The sequence below is a fragment of the Pezoporus flaviventris genome, unplaced genomic scaffold, assembly GCF_033815535.1.
Source record: "Pezoporus flaviventris isolate CSIRO_AGI_PZ_B2104156 unplaced genomic scaffold, CSIRO_AGI_Pfla_v1 ptg000002l, whole genome shotgun sequence".
In the NCBI taxonomy this organism is placed as follows: domain Eukaryota; kingdom Metazoa; phylum Chordata; class Aves; order Psittaciformes; family Psittacidae; genus Pezoporus; species Pezoporus flaviventris.
Window position 1 is genome coordinate 47,630,086 of NW_026892550.1, and position 13,733 is coordinate 47,643,818.

The 13,733-nt window shown below is 42.1% G+C and overlaps 1 protein-coding gene across 3 annotated transcripts in view; it reads left to right on the top strand.

Annotated features, from left to right (window-relative positions):
• The window catches only part of BMPR1B (bone morphogenetic protein receptor type 1B), a 190,738-nt gene extending 185,560 nt beyond the window's left edge, over nucleotides 1-5,178 (top strand). For all 3 annotated transcript variants that reach the window (XM_061477525.1, XM_061477533.1, XM_061477516.1), the window contains 3 exons: nucleotides 860-1,035; nucleotides 2,377-2,507; nucleotides 4,009-5,178. In XM_061477525.1, the coding sequence (XP_061333509.1) occupies nucleotides 860-1,035; nucleotides 2,377-2,507; nucleotides 4,009-4,134 (433 nt within the window). In that variant the 3' untranslated portion in view covers nucleotides 4,135-5,178. The remainder of the gene's footprint in view (nucleotides 1-859; nucleotides 1,036-2,376; nucleotides 2,508-4,008) is intronic.
• The last annotated feature ends 8,555 nt before the right edge of the window (nucleotides 5,179-13,733 follow it).

Genomic DNA, 13,733 nt, shown 5'->3' on the forward strand with positions numbered 1-13,733 from the left:
CTCAGGCTCAGCTTTTTTTGTCATTTTCATAATGGTGAAAAAAAATTGCTCTAGGTGAAAAAAATTATGGAAGAAGTTGTGTAATTATCCTGCAAGATTTCATTTTATCCATCACATTTAAAATATGTATGTTTTGAATGTGGAGAAAATAGACCTTTTTAAGCTAACCACAATATATACCATATTGAACTTTTAAAAACATTAAAACTGATGCAGCTGAATCTGAGTTAGTAAGAAAAAAAAAGGTAGTAAATCCTGTCACATAATTAATGGGAATTTTCTTCCCATTAGGTATACATTGTATTTTCTGGTAAATTTGTGGAGTGTAACACATTTGATTAGATTTTTTTACACGTTTATGTCTCTCTGTTTACACATCTTGATGTGTAAAAGTTGGGAGAGATCAAACATAATGCATGCACAAAAAATGGTTATACTCCTGTTACCTGCAGAGCTGATTTGCTATAGCTAAGTGATCCTGCCCCAGCTATAAAGTGTCCTCAATTAATTGCTAAGACTAAAGCATTAGGTGGTGGAGTATGTTAAGAAAATAGCATTTGATGAAGATGTGATTGTTATCACCAGCATTAGAGCTCAGGCTTAATACTATTGAAATCTCACAAACTGGTTCTGCATTTGAATGCTTAACATAGCCTCAGGTGGGGGTCAACCTTTTAAGGAGGGTTGCCTTTAAGAGGCTTTCCTTGTAAGAATTGTTCCATTAAGATTATGCATTACTTTGACCTTATTTGAGAGTGGGTATGGTGTGAATTTACTACTTCTCTCCTCTAATTTGCTTTCTTTTCAAGCCACTTTATCACATATTTAATGCCCTTTTCCCCCCTTCTTTTTCTTTTAGTGATACAAACGAGGTGGACATACCTCCCAACACCCGTGTAGGAACAAAACGCTATATGCCTCCTGAGGTGCTGGATGAAAGCTTGAATAGAAACCATTTTCAGTCGTACATCATGGCTGATATGTACAGTTTTGGGCTCATCCTTTGGGAAATAGCAAGGAGATGTGTTTCAGGAGGTAAAGAGCTGAAAGATCACTTTTAATTGTATCAGTGAACCCCATTTATGATCCAAATCTTCTTTTTCAGTAGGTAGTTGTTTTTACTGTAATGAACAAAAGTGGATAAACCATACAGGTAACTCTCTTAGTATCTGTTCTCTTGTTGAAATTTATTTTAAAGCATCAGTCAGTGCTACTTCGACAGCAGAGATTTAGACTGTGTTTTAATGGCTCATTTGAAGGCAGCTGATGCCTGCACTGAAGGAATACAGAACTCATTTGGGGGCCTTTCCAATGGTAACACATTTTGCTGGACTGAGGGTATTCACTATTTTAGAAGAAAGAAAATAGTGATTTCTTTGTTTTGTTAAGAGTTAATTAGAAGGCAGAGGACAAACAATTTGGGGGGATGCTATGCCATTATTTAAAACAAATAAACTGTTTATAAGACAAAGAGAAATAAAAAAAAAGGACGTGGCACTCATTACATTGTTGTCATATCAGTGATTTCATTCTGATATCAAGCATTCAAGTGTGAGGACCGCAAAGATAAAGCAGTGCGGCCAGCTGCAGACTTAGGGCGTAGATCCATCCTTCTACACATAGGCTATGTGTGCTTTCTGCATGTAGAGTTCAGTGTAGTGCAGAAATGATGGGTTTTATTACCTCTATTTTGCCACCAAGGAAAGCTAAATGCAGAGAAATGATTTGGCAGCGGTTATGTGCCACATTGGTGGCAAGTAAGAGGAGAGCATGACTCTCTCGGGTCTACACTACGCTCACCAGACTTTATGGGTCTTTAAAGCCCACAGTAGTGTGCTGAATGCTCACTCCATCATTACCCTAGAGAAGCTGAATTTCACTGATGAGCAACGAGATCCCTGTTTACAAACTGGTAAAGTGCCTTGCAATTATGTAACGTAAAATCTGTAATGTTGTTGTGTTTGTTGTTGCCAAGTTCTGAAAAGGCATAGAAGTGTCCTTTAACATACACCAGTTCCACTGGTAAAAGGAGACCTAATTCAAGATTATTTCACAGCCAGATTACTCTGATAGAGGCCCTATGTTAATAGCACTTCCTGTGATAATTTACTGAAGATCGCCGGATGGGACAGTAGTGGTAGAAACTGTCTAACTTGGCAAGTAATTGTGCTTTCAGATTAGGATGTCTGCCCAGTCTTTACATGGCAATAGTTACATTGGAATTTGACTGTGAAATAAACTTCTAGGGCAGGGAAGTCCTTTTAAGAAGTACATCTAATTGTTAACCAGTATGACCAATCTGTTATAAAATGAGAGGGGAAGAGCATAGTGGAAGGTATCTTTTGCAAATGATGGGCAACTAATTACTTCTTTCAGGAATAGTTGAGGAATACCAGCTTCCATACCATGACCTTGTGCCCACCGACCCCTCATATGAGGACATGCGGGAGATTGTGTGTATCAAGAGACTTCGCCCTTCGTTTCCCAACAGATGGAGCAGTGATGAGGTACTGTTGCTTTTAAAGTGCAGCCTCTGTTTTCAAGCAGAGCGAGTGAGTGAGGTTGACCCAGTTCTGCATCATTTTGACTAAGGAGGAGCTTTACCACTGGTGCCAGCACCAGTCACAGTGTAACATGGCTTGGGAAAGAGCATGAGCTTCTCAGATATCCCCACAGAAGGTTTCAGAACCCCAGGGGCCATAACCTACAATATTTGCAAGTGTGTTCCTCATGTGCTGTTTACCAGATCCCACAGCAATAGCAGGCTGTGCTCAGACCATCTTGGACTCTTTGTTTTCCTCTTGCACTCATTTTGCTTTCTGCTTCCTGCATTAATAGCATTAAATCAGTGCCTAGCCAAAAAACTTGAAAGAGAAGCTGTTTTGTATTATATAGTACAATTGCAGCATACTTGGTGTATTGGCAGCTACTTCAGTGTATGCTGATATGTGGGCTTTGATTCCAACCTTTTTCCTTTTATAAGAAGGAAATATCTCCTCTCTCTTTGACATGAAATGAGCATACAGCTTTCTGTGATCACTGTGTGTGGTCTTAGAAACACAATTTTGCTATGATTTTATGCTAGCATGATTGCAAGATACTAGCAATAGTACAGCCACAGTAGCTGAGCTGCACTGATCGTTCACTCCTTTGCATCTTACAGAAAACAATGCTCATGTCCCTCTTGGTATTTTAGCAGAGGGCTACAGGCTTTTCAGAGGAGACGTAGGATCCAGAAAATACTTTACAGAATAAAACAAGGAGGTGAGATGGCTGGGGAAGAAATCTGAGCTCTCCTGCTGAGCATCTGTAACGAAGCAAAGTTGTGCTCATGGGATTGGAGACGAACAGTTGACTTACCACAGGCAAACCTGCTCTCAAGATACTATGGAGGAGGGCTCATTTATCATGTTAATTGGTACAGTTTAATGATGTAAAGTTTTCTACAGTCACAGAAGACTGGCTGCCATTTGGGAATAGCATCGTGTAGATGAATATTCTGCAGGTAGATGAAAGATTTAGGTGGCATGAGATATAGGCAATTTGGGAACCGAGGGGGAAACCAAAACAACCTCCCTGGGATGGTTGAGGACTTGTGCAACTGGGCAGGAGCCATGGGTGTATGCTCACCCGGGGCTGGTCGCTGGCTGAGGAAAATGAATTCCACTGTTTGTACAGCAAAGGGCTCACTCTACAGAGCCACGCTTGTGAAGGTCAGGCTGCACAGGTTTGGGGAAGGAGAAATAAGAAAAGTGCTCTTCTGGAGCATATATCCAAGTCTAGACTGTAATTTGTCATACATTATAAGAGGAATTGGCATGTTTAGAGAACTCTCCTTAATATACAGACAGCAAAAGCTCTTGAAAAGCAGTACCAGCTAGCATGTTGTCTGTTTTTTTTGGCTGCCCTTAGAAAAGACCTTTTCCCTTCAGTTTTTGCATTGCTGCCAACTGCAGTCTGCTTTTCCACTGACCCAGGCGGGACTTTCTCTCCCATTTCTCTCCTCAGTGCCTACGGCAGATGGGGAAGCTGATGATGGAGTGCTGGGCTCACAATCCTGCCTCCCGGCTGACAGCCCTGCGAGTCAAGAAGACACTTGCCAAAATGTCAGAGTCTCAGGACATTAAACTCTGACTTGGCCAGAGGCTGCTCTCATGAAGGCCCGTGGAAAAGGACTTTCTCGTGCAGGCAGAAGAGCAATCAAAAGTCCTCGGTAATAAGTACCATCAACACAGTCATGCTTAAGATCAGCTGTAAGTTTGTTTAACAGCTTTTAGAGAGACAATCCTTTGCAAAAAAAATCAGCTGAACTTTGACATAGAAGATCAGAAGAGGCTTGTCTGCCCTTGTTTACATGGGGAAATACAGTTTTAGTAACTGGTTTAAGATTATGCATGTTGCTTTCTGTGAAAGCCACTTATTATTTTATTATTATTATTATTGTTATTATTATTTTGATTGTTTAAAAAAGATACTGCTTTAAATTTTATGAAAATAAAACTTGGTTAGAAGTAAAAAAAAAAGATGTATATTACTACATTACAAAAAAAAAAAGGAAGAAACTGCTGAAAATGAAAGCAAAGCAAATTTTTCATTTCTAAAGAGACTATTGCACTCCAGCTTTTAACAAAACAGGCAGGTGCGCCTGTGCAGCTCAGAGGAGCTGTAATGGGAATTGTCTTAGAAGTCACCTACATGCAGAGATGACTTTCCATAGCCCTTCTTGTGTGAGTGGTTCTCACAGTATAGACATGAAGCCCGACTGCATTCCTGCCATGGTTAGAGCACAGGCAGCTGGGTTCCTATGGGTGGCTTGTCCCAGGGGAGATCATACTTCATTTGAGATAATCTGGAGCTGTATGAATATGTTTTGGTGTGACTTGTTTGAAGAAGCTCTTCATGTTTCCAGGCAATCTGATGAGTATGGTACTAGGACGATAAGCAAGTGCCCCTTTTCTTGGCTTTCTTTTTTCTATCTTTTCTTCCACTGCAAAATAAAATGCTTTGTGTGTGAGTGGAAATGAAGTACACGTTTGGATCTGCTGGTGAATTTGAAACTGCTGTCACATACGTACACAACCACTGGGTGAGAGGAAGTTCCTTGTGAGAAAAAATTACTAACTTGCTCTTTTGACTGTGTGAAAGTAAGGTATCCATCTATAACCACAGCTGGAAAGAAACATACGTGTTTCCTTTTTTAAGGGAAAGTGAAAACCCCCCAAATTGGGAATTTTGGGGTGGCAATCATTTTTCTTTAAGCAAGGATACCTGGTGCTTCCCGACTGCAGTAGGAAGTCCACAGGGAAGGAGTATGGGACTCGGGTGGGTGGTGAATGCTGGGCACTGTAGCCAACAGCAGGCAAGAACCTCCAGTGCTTCTCCCGCTGTCGGGAGAGGCACCACAAAATGAGCCATTTGCCTCAAAGCTTCATTTATTTGCCTTACTTTTTCATGCGGCATCCCAGAATCCTCCCTACCTCTGGGAGGCAACACTAGGGCTGCATACCACATGGTTCCCAGCAAGACAAGCTTTTAGAGGAGAAGAGCAAAGGGAAACGTGTTGATGGTCTTTCCCTATTCCTCCTTTCTGGGGCTGCAGCAATTGCTGCGATGTTCATACCACAGAAGGGGAAATTAGAGGTGGAATATTCCCTGTGAAGTACTTTCTTTGGAAGGGCCTGTGTTCTTCGTCAGATTATGAAAGCTGAGATGTACAGAGTTACCAGTTTACCCTTCTTTACCCTTGGTTTGGTTTTTAAAGTTTTTGCCTATGTCCTCTTTCACTAGATAATGTTCAGTTTAATCTTGAAGTAAGTCCTTACAAAAATGCTGCTTTGATTATGCTAAGCCTGTTTCTGAATTGAAATAATTGCCATGCTGGATTTAGCCTCAGCATTTCTGTAATGCTTCCTTTTTTCCCATTTTGGACAAAACTGATTTATTTGTGGTAGGTAGGTATATAATTGGGGTTTAACTTCACAACTCCCTGAAGGTATTTCTAGCTGGAAAAATTTCCATTTTATAGTTTCAAGCTAACAGAAGAATGCACAGGTTCAAGAGACTCAGCAAGACCTCCATGATTATAGCTGTTAAAAATTTTAATCAGGGGATTTTTGTTAATTAGAGTGTTTTTTCCGCAGTGCGATTTTGCTTCCTGTACCCAAAAATACTGAGGAATACAAAAGAATATCTCTGAGAGCTAATAGTACACCAAACCGTGGCTCTGAGGGGGCAATGCTGGTTTACCCTGTCCTTAAAAAGCAGTGTGCTTACTTGTCTGAGAGCAGAGTTTGCTCCTTTCCTTGCCTACCTTGGCTTGAAGATTGCAGCCCCAAATGAGAAGAGCCTAGCATCTCTTCACCTTTTTATCTTACTGAATTAAGCCACAGGGTTTCCACTCTCACTCCTTTCACTTTCATGCCCTTTCATAGAAACCAGCACAGCCCCAAGGAACTGGGTTTTTTCATCTCTGACAAAGCAGATGGGACTTCGGTTGGAGGCAGGCTCAGTTGGTCCCACCTCTGTGCCTGGTCCCTGGAGGTCCTGGGTAAGTGGTTGTGCAGCAGAGATGCCTCTTCCCTTCTGCGTTTAGGTGTATTTCACGTCTGCTTTCCTCAAATACATTTTTATTATCATTATTATGGCTTTCCCCCAAACTGTTTTGGAGGGTGCTTTGCTGGCTGGTGGACACAGGGCACCTGCCATCAGTGTGTGTTGCGAGAGAAAGGAAGGGCCAGTTGCTGGTTTTCTGAACAAATCTTCCCTTTTTTGGTCCAAAAGAAAGGGATCTAAGATACTGGTTGATAGGTTACATAAAGTATGTATGTTAAATGTTCGAGTTTTTGTGGTTTATATATATATACAAATATATATATATTCAGTTGGGAGTCTGGAATAACTCCAGTGTGTGGATTAAGAGTAAACTATTACAGATGATAAAGCACTAAATAAAACATAGTATTTATTTATGAAAATGCATAAATGACAAATCGCTGCAACGGTGCTGTGTAGGAAAATAAAGAGAGCGATATATATGTGAGGAGACACACTCTGAGAAAGCAAAAGTTGTTTAACTAGTGCCTACCCATTTTCTCCCAGGACTTGAAAGGCCGGATTTTACCCTCAAGTCTACCCACCTGTAATCAGTGCTATTGTAAAGGGATATTCCTATGGCCAGAAAACAGCCTAAGGCAAGCATAGAAGTCATTCTAGCACTGTAACATTCAAGTTACCAGCTGCATGGTTGACTTTCTGCAACACTTACTGAGTATATTGTGGTTTTAGCAAGTACAGTGACTACAGGTTAGTACATTTATTTTGCCCGGTTTGGCCTTTTAATGTCACTTCCAGATTTTGGTAGTTTCACAGTTCACATTGATGAAGGCTTGGAAGTCAGTGGTGCCCACAAGTCCGGAAATCCGGCTTTGAAATGTAAATCACTGAAGGAAGTTTAGTTTAGTGACTTATTGATACAAATAAGATGGCAGAGGTAAGTGGGAGAAGAGGAAAAACAGATTCACCAGAAAAAAAGAAAGAGAGCTGCCATCTAACAACTGCTATCCTTTCTCTAGCACAAAGTTATTTCTGTTAAAGAAAAGGTTGACAATTTAAAGACTAAAAAACTAATTTGTGTTCTTTTTTGAGAACCAGTGCCTTATTAAAGCTGTAAATACTGTAATTAGAAAACCTGGGGAACAAACTGTGTTACGTTCTATTTGTTCAAACTATATGTATATGGTTGGTTTAACATTCCCCCCAAATAAAATTGTTTCCATGTCGCCATGAAAGAGGTTGGTTTTACTTCTATTTACTTTTCATGTGCTTGAAAAGCACCACCTTTGGGTTCTGTTTCCCTGGCTAGATTGTTTTGACCATGTATCCTGGGTTCAGCAGTAGCAGTCATTTTTCTCCTTCTTGGTAGCTGGTGCAGTGCAGTGTTTTGACTTTCGGCTCGGGAACAGAGCTGATAACACCGATGTTTTGGTTTGGCCAAGAACTTTGCGAGCCTCATGCTCTGCCAGGGAGGAGGGGAAGCCAGGAGGAAGCAGAGACAGGACACCTGACCCAAACTGGCCAAAGAGGAATCCCTACCACAGCACGTTCATGCCCAGGATGTAACTGAGAGTTACATGGAAGGGCTGGTGCACTGCGGAATTGGAGGAGGTATCGGACGGAGCTTGGTCAGGCTGGGGGGGCGAGTTATCGGTTGGCTGGTGCTGAGGTGTTGTATTCTCTTCCCTTGTTATTTCCTTTATCATTGTTATTATTGGTGGTAGCAGTAGTGATTTGTGTTACACCTTAGTTACTAAACTGTTCTTATCTCAACCCGTGGGAGTTGCATTCTTTTCAATGCTCGTCTCCATCCCTCCGGGAGTAGGGGGAGGGCAAGAAGTGGGGGGAGCGAGTGAACGAGCTGCCTGACTGGTTTTAAACCACGACACCATGCCTCATTTTATGTATTTATTTTAAATACGATTTTCCATGTGAGCAAATAAGTAAACCAGCAAGATGTTGCATATGTTTTCACTGGCATATAAAAGCATCACCCATTTTCACAACTCAGTGAAGAGAGAAATAGTAATTAAAATAGTGTTATCGCTAATGGAGCAGTCACTCACATTTTGTGGCTGATTATGTAAATCTATAGAAATTTAGCATTCGCATATTATTTTTGTGAGGCCCTCTCTTCCTTTCTTTCCCCCACATATTTATGAATCGTGACTATTTTTAACGGCACAAGAGGTTATGTGTGCACGAAGCTGTATTTTCTAGCCATGTGCTTCAGGGGGAAAAAAGTTGCAGCCTACATACATTGTCTCAGCTGAAATGTGGTGCTGCTTAATACTGAGAGATGTTGGAGCATATGCATCTTGACATATAGGGAGATATTTGTGTGTATTTGTATGTACAGCCTGAGCTCTCCTCTCATTCTGCACTGCTGTGTTGCAGCTCAGTGTTTCCTAACATGTAATCACCTTACCAGTTACATCCAGAGTAAATGTGTAAACAGCATTCTTCCCTTGAGCATCATCCTAGTGCTAATACAGACCCTGCAGCCCTCCTGCTTTGCCCCAGGCCACCTGTCATCATCAGCAGAGCTTTGCAGTTATTCTTCTGCAGCATTTCCACAGTCTCTCGGCCAGGCCACATCTACATGGGAAAGTCCCATGCTTCTTGCACATTATCCCTGACATGTCCCTGTATCCTGTAGTTTTGGGCTGCTTCTGCCCCTTCTTGGCTGCACAGTGCTGAAGGTGATGTGGTGCTCCAGCACAGCCCGTCTGGGCTGCCCCTTCTCTAGCATGCTGCTGAGATAGGTGTTTCTGTAGCTGCCCTCTGTTTCTCCTATCCTGCTAGCTTTTCCCGCTAACTTTCTAGATAGGGCTTTCTGGGGTAGTCTTAGGCTCTCTTCTTGTTTTCTTCCCTCTCCACCTTGCTAGGTGCAAGACTAAAATTTAGCCTTGGGCTCAGCTACCTGTATCTTCTGCAGTTGCAGGCAACATTAGGATTGTTTTGCTTCCATTTAAGTTCGGCAGAGTCACGCTACTTACTGCCCTATGCCAAAGCCAGAGCTCTGCTTCCCTGTGAAGCATGCCAAACAGTACCTTTCCCTCCTTAGGAAGGAGAGCTGCAGTCCCACCTTCACAGCAGACAGTTCCAGGAGTCTCAAAACAGCTAGAGGTGAGGTACATGAAGGAAAAGTCCTTGAAGATAGCAAGTCCGGATGAGGACCATGAAAATGATCAGAGGGCTGGAGTACCTCTCTGTGAAGATGGGCTGAGAGACCTGGGCTTTTTCAGCCTGGAAAAGAGAAGGCTCTGGAGAGACCTTAGAGCAGCTTCCAGTGCCTAAAGGGGGCCTGCAAGGAAGCTGAAGAGGGGCTTTTTACAAGGGCATGTAGTGACAGGACAAGGGGGAATGGCTTCAAACTGAAAGAAAGAGGGTAGATTTAAGTTAGATATAGGGAAGAAGCTACTGTGGTGAGGCACTGGCACACATTGCCCAGAGAAACTATGGATGCCTCATCCCTGGAAATGTTCAAGGCCATGATGGGGATTTGAGCAACCTGGTCTAGTGAGTGGAAGGCAGGAACTAGATGATTTTTAAGGTTCCTTCCAATCCAAACCATTCTGATTCTATGATAGGAGGGAACTGCTTGGCCAGTACCAGGCTGCAGGCTATAGCTGACGCAACCCACGGGGCTGTCAGAAACCAAAGGAAAACTTTTGTCAATACATGTAGTTTGGCAATACATGTAGACAGGGTGAAAATAGTGTGAAGAACAGAAAGAGCTTGTCTCCTGTGAAAGCTAAGTATGCAAAGAGAAAGGCAGCCAGACACTGGGAATCTAAAAGCAGTGACTTGTGTCCAAAGTGAGCATCTTAATTTTGCAGAAACTAGTCCTGCCTGCAGCTCAGCTCTCTTTAACAGTGGCATTATGGTGGCCAAAGTTACCATTGAAGAAGTTATGATGCCATGTGTCCCCTGGGATACAGCTTTTCTCTTCATGTCAAAGCCCCAAGTCCTCTTCATATATAATCTACCTCTTCTTATTATAGAGAAGATGATAACAGTGACATCTGAAAAAAATGAATAGTTCTCCCTCCATGTTGCCAAAGGTGCAGTGGCTTTTGCATAGAGTAAACCTGCCACTGGTGCTTGGCCGTAGCTCTGTGCCATACTCAGCATATTTGATTAAGCCCGGTATTCCATCTGGTCTCAGAGCATCAGGTATTGGCTCAGTTAGCTGCCAGTCCTGCCAGACCCAGTTCCATTCCCATAGCTGCAAGGGGACAGCCACATGAGCTGGTGCTGCAGGGCCACCCATGCCTGCTCTCTTGCAAAGAATCTTTTGAGCAGAGTTTTAAAGAACTTAAATAAAAGGCTTCTCTTTCCTTCACAGCTTCCAGGAACTAAACAATTGAACACAAGGCAGTGGTGTATTTTTTTTTTCAGTTGCTTATAAATATAATTTATTACCTGTTTAAAAATTCTTTCTTACACTTTGTACATGTCAGGCTGACAGAATAAATGCAGGCATTTACAAACAGAGGGAAAGAGAAAAAGGAGGGGGGAGGGTAAGAGGCACACTCAGAACTAGTAAACCACACCTCCACTATACAGCAATACAAATAATGCAATGGCTAGCACTTCTCTGGTAGTAAGTCAGTTGTTAGAAAAGGAATTGCATAGAAGATACAGCAACAGGGAAATCAAAATCAAAACAGTTCTCCAGATCTGAATAGCAAAGAAAACAAATCCCATGAACCCTGGTATAGCTGAGACATGGGAAGCAGAGGGAGAAATGCAATACACCCTCCTTCTTGGCCCAGGCTGCACAGACATTTCATTTCCTATAGGCCCTCCTTCTTTGCTTTGGAAAGGTACCAAAGGTACCATCTTACATTTTTATTATTATTATTATTATTCAACATTTACAGACAAAAAATGTGTTAGCAAAAAAGTCTACCACACAGATGTGCCAAAACGGTAATGCCATAAGTTCTCTGTCTTGGCTGTGTCACGCATCCTGTTTCAAGGTAGGTTATTGGCTCGTGGCTCAGGGGTGTATTTGCAAGGTGCCTTACAAGATGTATGGGAGATGAGTGTTTTGCTGCGTATTCTGCCTAGTTTTGTTTACTTTCCAGACTGATTTTGCTTTCTATTCATGTTGTTTGAGCTCCCAAATTTACTTGCAATCCATAGCAAGAGCCAGCTGGCAGCAGCCAAAGAGGATCTTTGGGCCACACAAGCTTTTCTCATCTAGGGCTATTGTCCCACCAGCTGCAACTGGCAGCTGGAGGCCAGAGTGCCAGTACTCAGAGACCCACCTCACCACTGAGGGATGGCCCTGCCTGATTACATCCCACTTCTTCACAGGCATCCAGAAGTTACTCGCATGCCACAGCATGGGATGCTCTGGGGGAAAAGGCCAGGCCCAGGGTACAGCAAACATAGCAATTAATCTCTTTGTAAGCAGTCGAGGAGACTGAGCCACTATTAAATACATTTAACCAACATCACAGAAAATGTGAAATACCTATTTGGTGATAGAGGCTTGTGGGAACTCTGGATTATTGCTGCTTTCTTGTACAGGCAGAGCTTATCAAAGGACTTTCAGATAAAGGGATTTTCAGATTTCAGGGAGCAGGTGTCAAGCTTAAAGGACAAGTAAGTAAATAAACTAAATGCGGCTATTTCAATCGAGGAGCTTGACCTACCAAACTTGAGAGTTTATTTCTGTGGCTTTGGTTCAAGTCCAATTCTAGTGCCTTGCCAGGTTTTATTCTGTTGGCTCTCGCAGTACTGCTTATTTGACCTTGCAGTGATGATACAGCACTGAATTTTGACCTTCACCTTCACAAGCAGAAATTGGTCATAAGAGGATGCCCACAACTAACATCAGAGTTAAAAGCATCCTGTGGTAGGTGTCCTTTGTTTTCGTCTCTGTATGCATGTATACACACACACACACACACACACCACATTTCTGTTAAATTCCCATATCAAAGGATGTCTGAGATGATACATGCTTCAGCATTTAAAATTCTGCAGTGCAGCTCATTTTATGAACTTAAGCTACTCATATACAAGCTAGGAATGGACTGTGGTGATGACCCCAAAGTCAAACCTCATTGGAATCCCTGTGGGAGAAGGGCCAAAAGTTTGGTTTCCATTCACAAACTACTCACATCTTTGCACTGCCTGCCATTAAGTAAGCCAGCCTGCAAACAGTTACTTCATGGACAGAGTAATACCTGAAAAGACTTCTGAACACTCATTAAGATAGTTTACAAAGTGCCCTGGACATGAGATTAAAAGAGAAACAAACAAGAACACCTCACCAGTATAATCTTGTTTAGAAGTAACCTCAGAGCTCTGGTAACTAACTACTTGGCTAGAGCATTCAATGGCCTAAGGACATCCCCTCCACCCCGCCCTTTCCCCATACCCCCACACCCCGAAACAAGAAGAAAAGGAGAAGCAAGAAGAAACTACTGTAGGTAGCAATAGAAGACATTAGGACACTGTCCACAATGAGGGGCTTACAGCATGTAAACACATTTATTCTATATGTAAGCAACAGAAAGAGTGAGAAACCCAAGGAACAGAGATGTTTTGCTCCATGGGCATCCCAGACTCCAGTATGTCTCATGAGTGTCTGCATTTCTGCCAGCAGTACAGGGAAAAAAAAAAAGATTCTTGGTCTCCCATGGAACGAATCCTGACTGAAGAGACCCTCACTGCCTCAAAACTTCTGAGATTCAGTAAAGCAGCACTTAGGTCTTGCACTGTTTAGTGAGATAGATACAGTGGATCAGCTGTGATCAGAAAACTCTCAAAAATCCCAGCCAAACCCCAAACTTACCCTATACACAGACAGCCACCTTTACAAGAACACAACACAAGAGGAACTGAAGAAAAATCAGGTGTAAAGGACTGCTTCCAACACTGTTTCTTACTTGGAAAGAAAAGGTTTTCCTTGAAGTCAGTAGATATGTTATATATATTTATATAATATATATATTATTTATAGCGCTAGCAACCAACATGTAATGAAGAGATGGTGTGAAGAGCAGCAACACTGCTACAGTACATAGCTGAAGGTGGACAACTAAGAAGATAACCATTAAAAAAAAGTAATAAATGGAGGATAAGAAGCTTGCAGCCATTTTTTTTCTTTTAAAGCAGATGTGCTTCCCTGATATAAAATGTTACAATAAGCTGTAAGA